Source organism: Python bivittatus, unplaced genomic scaffold (genome assembly GCF_059951505.1).
Source record: "Python bivittatus isolate LINGU-HERP-01145 unplaced genomic scaffold, Pbiv_v1 ctg000840_np1212, whole genome shotgun sequence".
NCBI lineage: Eukaryota > Metazoa > Chordata > Lepidosauria > Squamata > Pythonidae > Python > Python bivittatus.
This window is the reverse complement of record NW_028277113.1, coordinates 39,937,128-39,949,952: the sequence shown is the minus strand read 5'-3', so window position 1 is coordinate 39,949,952 and position 12,825 is coordinate 39,937,128. Positions and strand designations below refer to the sequence as shown.

The 12,825-nt window shown below is 35.3% G+C and overlaps 1 protein-coding gene across 2 annotated transcripts in view; it reads left to right on the top strand.

Moving 5' to 3' along the window:
* Positions 1-12,825, top strand: part of GAREM1 (GRB2 associated regulator of MAPK1 subtype 1) — a 90,952-nt gene that overhangs the window by 68,444 nt on the left and 9,683 nt on the right. For both annotated transcript variants that reach the window (XM_007435451.4, XM_015889321.3), the window contains exon 3: positions 5,177-5,307. In XM_007435451.4, coding sequence (XP_007435513.1) covers positions 5,177-5,307 — 131 coding nt within the window. The remainder of the gene's footprint in view (positions 1-5,176; positions 5,308-12,825) is intronic.

Sequence of the window (12,825 nt, the reverse complement as noted above, 5' to 3'; positions counted from 1 at the left end):
TTCATATTGACAATTTTGGTTTTATTTTTATGTTGTTATGTTATAGTTTTATTATTTAGTAATAAAACATTTAATAAAACACTTGCAATTACAGTCCCAATAATCATAAAGTGTTTTACATACAATTTTTTTTAATTAATTGTTGTATGCTGCCCAGAGTCACTTTGTGTAAGATGGATGGCTACATAAATCTGATAAATCAATAAATCAATAAATTTAGACATAGATTATAAATATATATTTTAATGTATGGGTAGGTATAATTAAAAAATGTAGTATACAGAGATGTAGTATACAAAGATGAGTTCCATGCTTTGTTAACAAGGCATTAAAGAATGTTGTTACTTGCAACATTATTCTTGATTTAGGAGTAACATGCAGTAGACATCTCTTTCTAATGGGCAGATGAGTCAAAATTCTTTGTAGTATGAAACTTGTACAAATACAAGTGACATGTATGCTACAGACTATATAAACCATACATTGAAGAACACTATTGTTTTCAAAAATCCAAAGGAAAGCTTTTTCATCTTCAAAAGTCTGTGTAGTGTTTGTAGGTCACATCTACTGACTTTTGACTTTTGAAATGCTAGACTCTGGGTAAACTAGAGTATTAGCCCACATTGTAATGTGGGATGAATATATATTGCCAAAGTCTATATAATCTCTTTCTTGGCTTTAAACTTCTCCCTTTCAGTAAACTTAAAAGCGTCCTGCCCATGAAACAAGAGTAGTCTTTTACATGGAATTGATCTATGTACGTGTTCAAAAACATTGCTTTCTAAAAGCAGTGTTTCTTTCAAGGCTTGTTTGTTCTGTCCAAAGTTCCAAGCAGAAGCAGAAATGTTTACATAATTGTCCTGTCAGATGGAATTTTTTACTATGCACCATCCTACACTTCCACCACAGTCTGTTTAACATGGACCAGAATCAAAACTGGAGAGACAAGGAATAATGCTCAATAAGCAGCTTTATGGTGAATGAAACAAGTCATTCGATTAAAGAAGGAGACCCTGAAGTAGGAGTAGCCCCTCAGCAAGCCTTTTCAACCAAAGAATAAAAAACACCAAGAGTGGGAGTATTCTGCCAATTCCCCTCTGATATCATATTTCTATAGCTTGATATTAGTATACAGAACAGTTGTAATTATTTCCAGCCTCTTTCAAATATTATGCTCTTAAGAAAGGATGAACACAACTGATTATTTAATCTCTGTTTTTGAATGCCAAATGTAACCATTCTGCCATGAGCCAAAGATTTTCAGGCCTCCATAATTCAGAAAAGCAGGATGCAGCTGCAAACTGAGATGCTAAACTCTGTATAGCTACCATAATGATGCAGAGCCACCAGAGCAGTAAGCACATGATAAATGTGTAGCCTGTTACAACCCAAGGTTAAATAGGACAATTCATGACTGTTGTTTTCCATAAGGTTTCCCAAAATATTAATAGCACTGTTTTTCAATTACTTCTCATTCACTCTAGAAAATTTGAACTGTAGTGGTCATATACCCCAACTAGCATGGCCAAAGAACAGGAATTATAAAGTTGTGGTTCAAAACATATGAAAGGCACTAGATGGCTTATCTGTGATCTGTAATCTAGAGATACTGAAAAGTGTTGAATATGGATTGTACACTTATTTAAAGGTGTTCATTCTTCCACTTTTCTCATTATATAACTATAATTGACCAAATAGCAAGTAAGAAGAACATGGTATGGAAACTCTACTTAGCACCAAATGAAATAAGAGCCTCCAGTATATTTGGAAGCCTATGAAAATAGTGTGTATTGGCTTCTGTCCCTCTTCAGAAAGTAGCATCAAACATACTTGTGTAAATCTATATACTACTAAACCTCTCGTGTCTGTAACCGTCAACTGGGTGAAAAGGTGCGTCATAGGTTCAATTTTTTGAACGAAGGTACCTAAAATGGGCTAACTTACAAAATGCATCCAAAATCTGGGACCCATTACTCCCGTGGGATTGAAATTTGGAAAAGATAGGGCTGGCTGGGGGGCACTGGTGGTCATCGGGTGAGTCCTCTTCCTTCCTCGTGGGAGGGGGCCCTTTGTTCTAATTCCTCCCAGCAGAGTGGCAGGCAGGAGGAGGAGGAGGAGGTGGCGGCAGTGGCTTCACTGGGGCTCTCCTGAGGGAGGGGGGAGGGAGGGAAGGAAGGAAGGAAGGTTTCTGACGCTCCCTGCCAGCTTCCCACAAGCAAAGTCAATGGAGAAGCCAGCAGCAAGTTGTAAGTCACTCACGCTCCCACTACTTTTTTGCCCTTGATCATTCTCTTTCTCTGTTTTGGTAAGGAAGTATCTCTGAAACGATGACCCAGCAGGTCACGGGTTGTCTAGTATGAAATTAAATGTGTAAATTAAGTTTAACAGATTCAACAGTTTTTAGTGCCTTAAAGCTTTAAAATACAAATTTGGTTATCTCTTTTTAAGTGAAATTCAAGTTGTATAAACATAACATACAAGAATGATTGTGTGGTATAGAAGAATGGGATTGAAACAGATGCTGTTAACGTATAAGAAAAAAAACTGATGAAAAAATTGTAATTGCTATGAGAATATTGAAAATTGGTAGGACTGCAGGTGTAGAGGATATAACTAGGAAAATGTCAAAATATGTATGGGCTTGCTTATGGAGTACCTGTACAACCCACTTAATGTGTTTGCATGTGTGAACACTGCATCTTTATGATCAGAAGAATGTTTTTATTTCCCTGGAAAAAGGGAAAGACAGCAAGAGTGAATGCAAACATACTGTAGCAGTGGGACTAGTTAAAAATGCCTGGGAAAGTGATTGTCTGAATTTTTATGAAAAGAGTAAGGAAGCAGTGAGCAACATTTGAGCTGTGCATTGCAATGTAGTTTTATGCTGGGAACAGGAACAGAATTTTGCTCTTCAGCTGGTCAATGAGCAACGTATAAATATGAGAAAGGGAGCTTATTGTATGGTTGTTGATTTGGAGATAGTGAATAGGCTTGAATACAGAATATTTTGCAGGAGTATAGGATTGAAGTTTGGTTGCTTAATATGATAAGAGCAGTATACAGGGGTAGTCTTGAGTTAACAACCACTCATTCAGCAATCGTTTGAAGTTATAACGGCGCTGAACAAGCGGTACTTAAAACCGGTCCTCGAAGTTCCGGAGGTCCCAGCACTCTGCAGCAGCCACTCCAAGCCCCGTCACACTTGCGCTGTGCCTTGCCGGCCCCTCCCACATCCTCCCTCACCCTGCAGCAGCCACCCCTGAGGACTACCTGTATGATGCAAATAAAGCATCTGTGGGAATATAAATTAATGGTTAAAGGTTCAACATTGAGCAGGAAGAAAGAGAAGGTTCTGTGATGTCCCTTTGGTTGTATGGTGTATTTCTGGGCAGATGTATAAGGAATGTTTGCGGTGACATTAGAAGTATGTTTGTTCAGCACATGAATGTACATATAATTTTGTATGCATGGGAAAAAGCCAGAGCAATAAGATTAATCTGTGTATCTTTACTCATCTTTAGTAAAGAGTGGAGAAATTTTAAGATGTGTTGGTAGAAAGGATGTGGATAGTATGTGATCTGTTGCAAGAAATGAATGTTTGATAAAAGAAGTGAAAATGACTATATAAGAGCATGATACTGTCTACTTTGTTATATGGAACTGCTTCTGTCAAGCTTAAGAAGAATGGTTGGTTGGGAGGGAGGGTCAAGAATATACTGGTACTTATGACCACTCACACAGACTGAGTGACCAAAATGAAAGAAGTGTATCAGGGTAGTTTATTCACATAGAGAGAATGAATGAGGATCTAAATTGTTATGAAAGAAGAATGAATGGGGAAGACTCAGAATGTTGTGGTTGGATGGAGTTGGTGATATCCTGAAAAAAAGAGAGGTGAGAAGCTTAAAGAACAAAAGGCCGTGCATGGTGTGGAATATGGATATGGTGGAAGCAAGTATGGTTGCAAACACAGAAAGGTCTGGAGAGAGATAATGAATGATCTTGCTGAAAGCTAGTTTTAGGTAAGTTTCCTTTTCTTATCTCATTCTTTTAATTATTTTGGCTTACTATTTCATACTCCTTTTCTGTGCCCTTACACTGTTGCTTATCTCAAAATGGAATAGCATGTTATGTGTATGGATATACATATATATATGTAACATTTTAAATAATATGCATTTCAGACAAGTTGCCTTTAAGAAATACTATTACACTAACTGAATAAGCACATTTAAGCTTTTCTTCTGGTGTGATGAGACCTTTGCCCAAATGAAGCTAATAACTGTGAAAGATTAGCACATGGAAATAAGTTTTAAATAACTAATAGATACAGAATTCAGTGCATTCCACTGAAATAATTACATATAATAAATAAATCCTTATCTATCAGTTATTTATCCTTATCCAATAAATGTTTACTTTCCCTAAAAATCATGTTACTAAGATTCTTAGACATGCCACACATATCAGTTTCCAAGGGAAGGTAGACAAGATTTGCCACTGAATCTATTTTGTGAGCTTTCTATTAAAATTGGAATCTTTTTTCAATGTAGAATTGTAAGGGTGTTTTTTTTCTATTTGTGGAACATTCCTGTTTTCTTCTGGAATGTTCCTTTCTCTGGTCAAGCCTGAATCAACATAAGGAATTCCACCAGAAGAGAAAAATATGGGAACTTTTGTTTATGACTCTAAAAGGATTCTTGGAAACTTGCTTTATTAACTGGTCAACAGATGCTGTTTAGTTATTAAACATCTATAATTGCCCTCCTCTTTTTTTTTAAGTGAAACTTTTTCTATAAACTGAGTTCCTGTTTTTAAATTTGAAGTATACTACTACTATGATGAAAAACTTTAAGCATACAGAAGCTTGTGTGTAGTTCCATCCTGAGAATGTATTAGTACTTTCAGTTGACTTCCAGAAAGTCTGCCTGTAAATCCTATTAAATCTCACATCAGCCCCCACACATTCTTCTAATTCCGGTTTAGCCAAGCTTGGTAGCTCTTTCCTTTTCAGGTTTGTAAAAATGTGTGCAATCTTTTCTTCCACTGCCTAACTGTTAATAATTGGAGAAAACTGACCAACTTAAATAGAGTAGGGAGTGTGTTAGCACTTGGCACAGAAACTGCAATCCAATATAAATATCTTACTGCTCTTCTATTTATCATCTGTTTTCAGGGCAGTTTAAGCTGCTGGAACAAGACCGTGATATTAAGGAGCCAGTGCAGTATTTTAACAGTGTGGAGGAGGTGGCTAAAGCATTTCCTGAACGAGTTTACGTCATGGAGGAAATAACATTCAACGTTAAGGTAGCCCCTAAACAAATGTTTATCTCTAATTGAATGGTTTACGGTTAAGCCATTTTTTTAAACATTGCAATTGAGCAATTCTATATTGTGGAAAAAGTAATTTGGGATTGTTGTCCTGTCTTAATCTGTTCACTTTTGACAGCAATTTAGTTGTGTACATTTTGCTTAGCCTGGAGTTAAGGGTTATTAATCTTGCAAGATATGAAGGCCTTTTCAAGGAGGGAATCACCTCCAGTCAGCAGTATTCTTTTCCAGTATTCAACTGGAATACTGCCTCCAAATTTTAGACAGAGATTCTTTTGTTGTGCACCCCCTCCCTCACCTCTGACCCCTTAGATTTTATTTGGTAAAGGAGCAGCTGTTTCATTCACTCTCTTTGATATGTCTTAGGCCACATAAAGACAATATAAACTGTAATGGTGTTACTAATATCTACTTTTCAACTCAGATGGCTGAGAATAATCAACATTTCTAGAAAAGTAAAATACTAGTAATGCTTTGATTTTAAATCTATATGGAATCAAAGAAAAATAAAATGTGTATGGAAACAAAAACAGCTCTTGTAGGTTTAAGTGCAAAAAGCAAGCAGTATGAAACAGGGAAACGACTCACAGATTCATGGGTACAGTCTGCAGAATGTGCCCTTTTCTGCTACCAGTCTTGTAGGATGGAATGATCTTGATACATTTAACAAACTTCAGTAATTTCCATGGAGAGAGAGAGAGAGAAGTCTAATTCCAACTTCAGTGGAAGTTTTAGAGACATAAAACATTATTTTATTCATTTATTTTAACAATTTATATAACTGCCCATCTCACAAAAGACTTAGCAGCTTTCTTGTGCTACAAAAGTTGTATGTTGATGTATTCAATGTGCCACTGAAGCCGGGCTTCAAAAGTAACAGATTCTAAATTTTAAAAAATCGAATAATGTATAGAATTGGATTAATCCGTGTTCTTTAGAGATTCAGTTCTTCAGTTTTCTACACATGGTTTTGAGTACAAAATAAGAAAGTTCAGCTTTCATATCTTGCTTCAGTTATCTGTTTTTTCTGAATTGTATCAGCTAAGAGTCGTTACATCTCCTGTTAGCACTTGATGTAATCCAAGGTCCCTTTGGATTATGTCTGTACTAACACAAATTAATGTATTTTAATTCTACACCTGATGCAAAACATTGTAGTCTATAGTTTATGAAGTTATAATTGCTTGTGAAATTTCTGCCTTGTTGCTCACATGTCAGGAGATGGTTAGTACTGCAGAGGTGTGATCCTCTGACACATTAATCTCTGATTCTAAGAAATATAGTATCTATTTTTGCCCTCCATTTTCTATATCAGAAGCTCCTAGAAATGGAAATACTACCATAAAGTCATATGTATATTTATTTAAGCTTTATTGTGGCTCTCCTACTCTTGTTGGATTTCAGCTCACATTATTTGTGACCACTATAGAGATTACAATCCAGGAACATCTGATAATCTTTAGGTTTACTACCTGAATAAGTATACCATATCTCAGCAATAAAATTCCAGGCAATCAATAGATTGCAGCAAAGAGATGCAAAAAGAGATGCAAAAAGAGATAAAGGTGGTTCTTGTTCAGCAACCACTCGTTCAGCAACTGTTTGAAGTTGTGATGGTGTTGAATGAGGGGCCTTACTACTGTTCCTCAGAGTTGTGGCCATCGCAGCATCCCCATGATCACATGATCTCAATTCAGGCATTTGGCAACCGACTCAAAAATTACAATGGTCACAGTGTCCCATGGTCATGTGATCACCATTTGCAACCTTCACTGCTGGCTTCCGACAAGCAAAGTCAGTGGAGAAGCTGGCTGGGGCAGGATTTGTCTAACAATGGCAACTGGAACTGCTGCAGCTGCAATCATAAGTTGACACAATCATGTGATGTCACTTTTTATGACCTCGTCGCTCAGCGACAGAATTGCCGGTCCCAGTTACCAAAGTTAAGTGAGGACTATCTGTACTTTGCTTCCATCTAGTAGTGGTCATTGGGATTGTTACAGCCCAGAAATGGTATGCCTATTTTGGAATTAAATATGAACCATGGATATCCAGGTCCAGATTCTGACCAGTCAAAACACTCACTAAATAATATCCTGAAAATAAACAAGGATTATCTTGCTGGAACAGATCATGATCCATCTGGTTGGATAGTCTAATTTTAACAAGGGCCAGCAAAATATTCCAGATATTGTATTTATTGAAGCATCATCATCATCATCATCATCATTGACCAACAAAATTTACATTCAATACTAAAAGCCATCCCATTGTGCTGATACTGTAGTCTAATCTGCATACCATAAGAATAACTAAAATTTAAAATACTAGCACAAGTGTAAAAACATAATACCAATACCATTTAAGATTATAAATATAATTAGAATTACAAAATCAACTATGAATGCAATGCCACATAGATCTATGTAATTAGTATACTGTTATACAATATAAAAACTATATATAATTTTATTTATTTATTTATTTATATTTCAAATTTAGATAATGCTAAAAATGACTAACCAGTCATAAGTATGGATGGCTATAACAGGATATAAGATCAGTAAATCACTAAACTCTACAGGTATTTCCAAACTGAATATTAATAGTATAACAATAATGGTGCAAAAATTTAGGTAGAACATAGAAAGAGATGGCAGGGAATCCAGAGACTAAAACCTAAAATAACCAGAAAAAAAGCCCTCAAACAAATTTATGGGTGTTGCCTTAATTGTTCTAATGATTCCAATGTCTAAGAGTGTGACTTATGGCAAATAGGTGTAACAGACTGTATAAAATAAAATAAAATTAGCATCTAACTACATGGCTAGCAAAGTGTTTCTTGGAAATCACAAGATCTTTTTGTTTCACACCAATATTTTGCTACTTGGAGAAATTTTGCCTCTAAATTCAAAGATCTGCTTAACTGTCATAATTTATAGTTCTTGAAAGGCAGATTCTCCAGGAATTAGCTCAAACTATTTCTAAAGCAGTTTTTTTAAAAAACAGGGAGTAATAAACTGGCTTATTACTTATTAAATCAGCTGACCACTGATTTCTAGGGCACTATTATGTTTTAGTAAAACGGATTTATATTACTGTATCAATAGTTGGATCCAATGGAGAATTTTGAGCCTGTTGATTTGAAGATACTTAAAAAGTCTTGATCGAGATCAGAGAGCAAAACATAAGACATTAGCGTTTATGTTGATCAGAAATCATTGTGTTAAAAATGAATAAGTGCTAAACTAAATTAAGTAGATCTTACTATACTGAACTTGGTAAGCAATGATTATGGGTTTTGCATCTCATCCTGATTTTTTAGCCAAAGTGGTTTACAATACTACAGTGACAATAAAAAACCAGTTAAACCCCAATTAAAACACCTTAAGTTAGTATGAGATAAAAGTTTTGCATGAAAAATTACTTCTTGTTGATCTTTTCATCTATTATTAGTTGATTTCACTGAATTATCCTGAACTGCAGAACTGCATGAAATATTTCTCTATTCTTTCTCCAATATTTGACCCTGACAAGTAAGCTTCATATCAATATAGTCATATGCTTTCCTGCCTTCCTTGATTTTAGTCTCCTGTGAATTGCAGAAAACCTGTCTCAGTTCAATGGATGAAGATAGCAAATGTACACATGCAATGCTAAACGAAGCCTCCATGCTTTCCAACTCCTTCAATAAAAGAGGGCTTTGTTTGAAAGCTCCAGTTCAGCTTCCACTGCCTAAAAACAATAGAGTTTCTAATTAAGGGATAATGGGTTTTTTATATCTGGACAGGCTTTCCAGGAAGTTATGTAGACCAGGATGGGTATATTTCTGCAGTAGTAGGATGACTTCAAGCTTGTGAGATCTATTTATCTCCTTACTAGATTCTCAAGTTCCACCAGCTAGGATCAGTATAAGAATTACACTTAGAATGAAAGACCTATGAGCCTAACAATTTGTTTTGAATACTCCATTGAATGGAGCTCATTATTCATGCATATAAAAATCCATTCCTGGTTCCCCAGGCTTCCTTTTGTTCAGCTGCATAATTTGAGATGGCAAGGGAGCTATTTTATCATTTCTATTATTATGCAGTTGGGAGTCTGAAATCCTTCACCGTTGTACTAAAAATAACCTGATGTTCTCACACTAGATCCCAATCTACTTTCTGTGTACTTTCTGGAACACTAGCATATCTCCTAACACTAATATTTAATCATTTATCCCAAAATTATTTAAGAATCTTTACAAAATAGATTAAATAGATTCATTTGATAATAGGATGCCTGAAGATCTGTGGCCTGAAATTCATGATATCATTAAAGCAAACAAAAATATCCCAAAAAGCAAAAGAAGAAATGGCTGTCTTCTGATTCACTGAAAATAGCTGAAGAAAGACAAATAGCAAAATACAACACCAAAAGAGTTTGCTCAACTAAATGCTGAGTTCCTGAGAAAAACAAGAAGAAACAAGAAGCTGTATCTAAATAAGCAATATGAAGAAACTAAGGATAAGCAAATTGGAAGGAAAAGGTATTTATTTTTTAAAAAATAGAGAAATCAAGGGAAATTTTTATACAAAGGTTGGCATGATAAAAGACAAAGATCTACTTGCAGAAGGAAGATATAAAGGCAAGATAGTGCAAATATATAGATGAACTGTACAAAAAGGATCACAAATACATGATACATAAAAGTGTTGAAGTAGAGCTAGACAATATGGGAAGTAATGTGACCCTAGAAATTATTCCTACAAACAAAGCTGCAGGATTTGATGTAGTATCAGAACTGTTTACAACCTTGCAAAATGATGCAGTTAAAGTGCTGCTTGTGATCTGAAAGCAAGTGTTGGAAAATGCCATGGTGGCCAAATCAATTTATATTCCAGTACCAAAAAACAAAAATAAAACAACCAAGCAGTTGCCCCTATCTCTCATGCTATTAAGATCTTGCTCAAGATTTTGTTATCCTGATTTTCACAATACATAGAATGAGAAATGTCAGATGAAAAAGATAGATTCTGAAAATGTAGAGCCATCTAAAATCACATCCCTAACATCTGATGAATAGCATAAAGTAAGTAGTGAAGTAATGGCACCTTTTCTTTTTTATTGTATTAAGGCTTTTGACTATCTATATCACACCAAATTGTGAATAGCTCTTAAAACCATGGGTGTATCAGACCACCTCACCTACTAATTAAATAATTTATGTAATGGCCAGGAAGCAGCAGAACAGAAAACAGAGCAACTATAAATGGTTTAGAATAGGGAAAGGAATATGATACAGTTCCATACTGTCACCTTATTTAATTTATTTCCAGAATATATCATGAAAAACCCTAGAACAAATTTAAATTGCTGGCAGGAAGATTAGTAAACTCAGATATGCTGATGATACCACTTTGATGACTGGAACAGAGGAAAATGTAAAGAAACCCTTGTTGAAAGTGAAAGAGTACAAGAGCTGTATGTTGCTGAAGATGATGATGATGATGATGATGATGATGATGATGATGATGATGATGATGATATCATCGTCAGTGTACATGCCAACTTGGTGTAAATAGGCAGACAAAGGTGACATAGTAACATATTTATCTTCCTATGATCAAAAATGTAGAGGTAGTGACTGTAGCCAGGAAATAAAGGAGTATCTGCTACTAGGGAGAAAGACTATGATAAATGTAGACAAAATATTAAAGGCTAGATGTTGTATTCATATTGTAATTTGGAAAATAAGGCCCCAAAATATGTACATCATCTCCATGATTACTAACAATAGTTTGACCCTGGTTGTTTCTAGTGATTACTCCTTTCAACATGACAATTGCTTAATATTGCAGATCTCCTCTTGAGAAAAGGTTAATACCTGGACCAGTGCTGAACCATTTCCTTTTTTGGACACAGAATCTCATGAATTTGAGCAAGCAGTTATGATCAATTGCAATAATAACTTTAGGCCTTTTGCTTCTTTATTTTTCTCAGTGTGTATATACAGTCCATTTCTCAAGGCTACAGTATTACATAAAGTAGGACAATGCCTATAAAATACTTGTCACACTAAATCTTCCTGAGAATCGCTGATTGTGGATAATCGGGAGCTACAGAAACAGAGAGTGAACTTTCCTTATTTAACACATTACTCCATCTTGAACAAATGCAGTGATTCTAAGAATGCTTGCTTAGATATTATTGACCAGGAATCAAAAGAGCAAAGGATGTAAATGAAAGTAATATTAGATCTGGCAAGATAGCAAGCCCTTTGCAGGAGAATGTTATTTAGAATTACCTATAAAGAATGTCAGGAGATCAGCTACATGTAAAGAAGCCAAATGGTGAGTGAATTAAGGATTTTCTTCAAGTGTCACAAACTTCATGGATGACTCTTGGATGCCATATAGAAGCATACTGAGATCTTTCTTACCTGGTGGGAAGTTGGGGGCATTTCAAAAAGATAAAGAAGCAGATGAAGCAGTATCAGTGAAAAATATTACTCATAGAAATAGGATAGCACATCTGAAGCAGTGAATTAATTAGTGAATTATTCTAAGTGGCAGAAGTTGGGGATAAGATTAAAACTAGTGATTAGCTGTTAAAAGGAAAAGGTGCTTGGGCTCAAACCTATCTATATTTTGATCTGCAAGTCTTGCTCCATAAGCTGGATGTGTGAGATCTTGTAAAAGAAACTCATTGTAGTCATCCTAAGAATATGGTCAGAAATCATGTTTTGCCTCCCTTGGCACTTCTGGAATTACAATATTACCATACATGGGAGAGGTCTTTCCACAAAGAATTTGGCACTGCTTTAAGTATAGATATTGAAAGAGATCTCAAAATTACTTTGTACATTTCAAAAAGAAAGTACAATTTCCCCATTTCTCTGCACAGTATTTGTTTCCTTGAAAGGAAAGATTAATGTTAGTTTGAATTCATGTATGGCTCATATTTACCCTGTCATGGATTCTTCCTGGAGTTAACTCAAATCTACTCACAGACAAATTATTTTATGTTCCTAGGTGTAGTCCAGCAATGCCTGGAGAGTCACAGTCTTTTCATACTTGCTCTAGTATAAGTGTCCAAATCCAAAGCTAGACAGTAGGAATTATGGACTTGATAAGTCCATGATACAGTATCATTTGAGTTAATGAGAAAATCCATTACGCTTCCTTTTACTAAAAAGATAACATATGGATTACAAGTTATACAATGGCACTTTTTGTCCACAAGGGCCTAAGAAGATGGCTCCAATTTTCTAATTCAGAAGTTAATTCTTCAACAAGTTTCTCCTATAAATAAAAACAAAGTTGCAGTTTAACTAAATACAAGCTCATATAGTGCTTAACGTAAACTTTCAAGTCCCTAAAGGCAAATACCTTCAATTAACCAAACCATTATTTTATTGCCACAAACTTCCAAAACAGCAAGGGGCCCCAATCTTAGTTCATCATTAAGTTCTTTTACTAAACATTTTAGAAAACAAGAGACTAGAAGCTG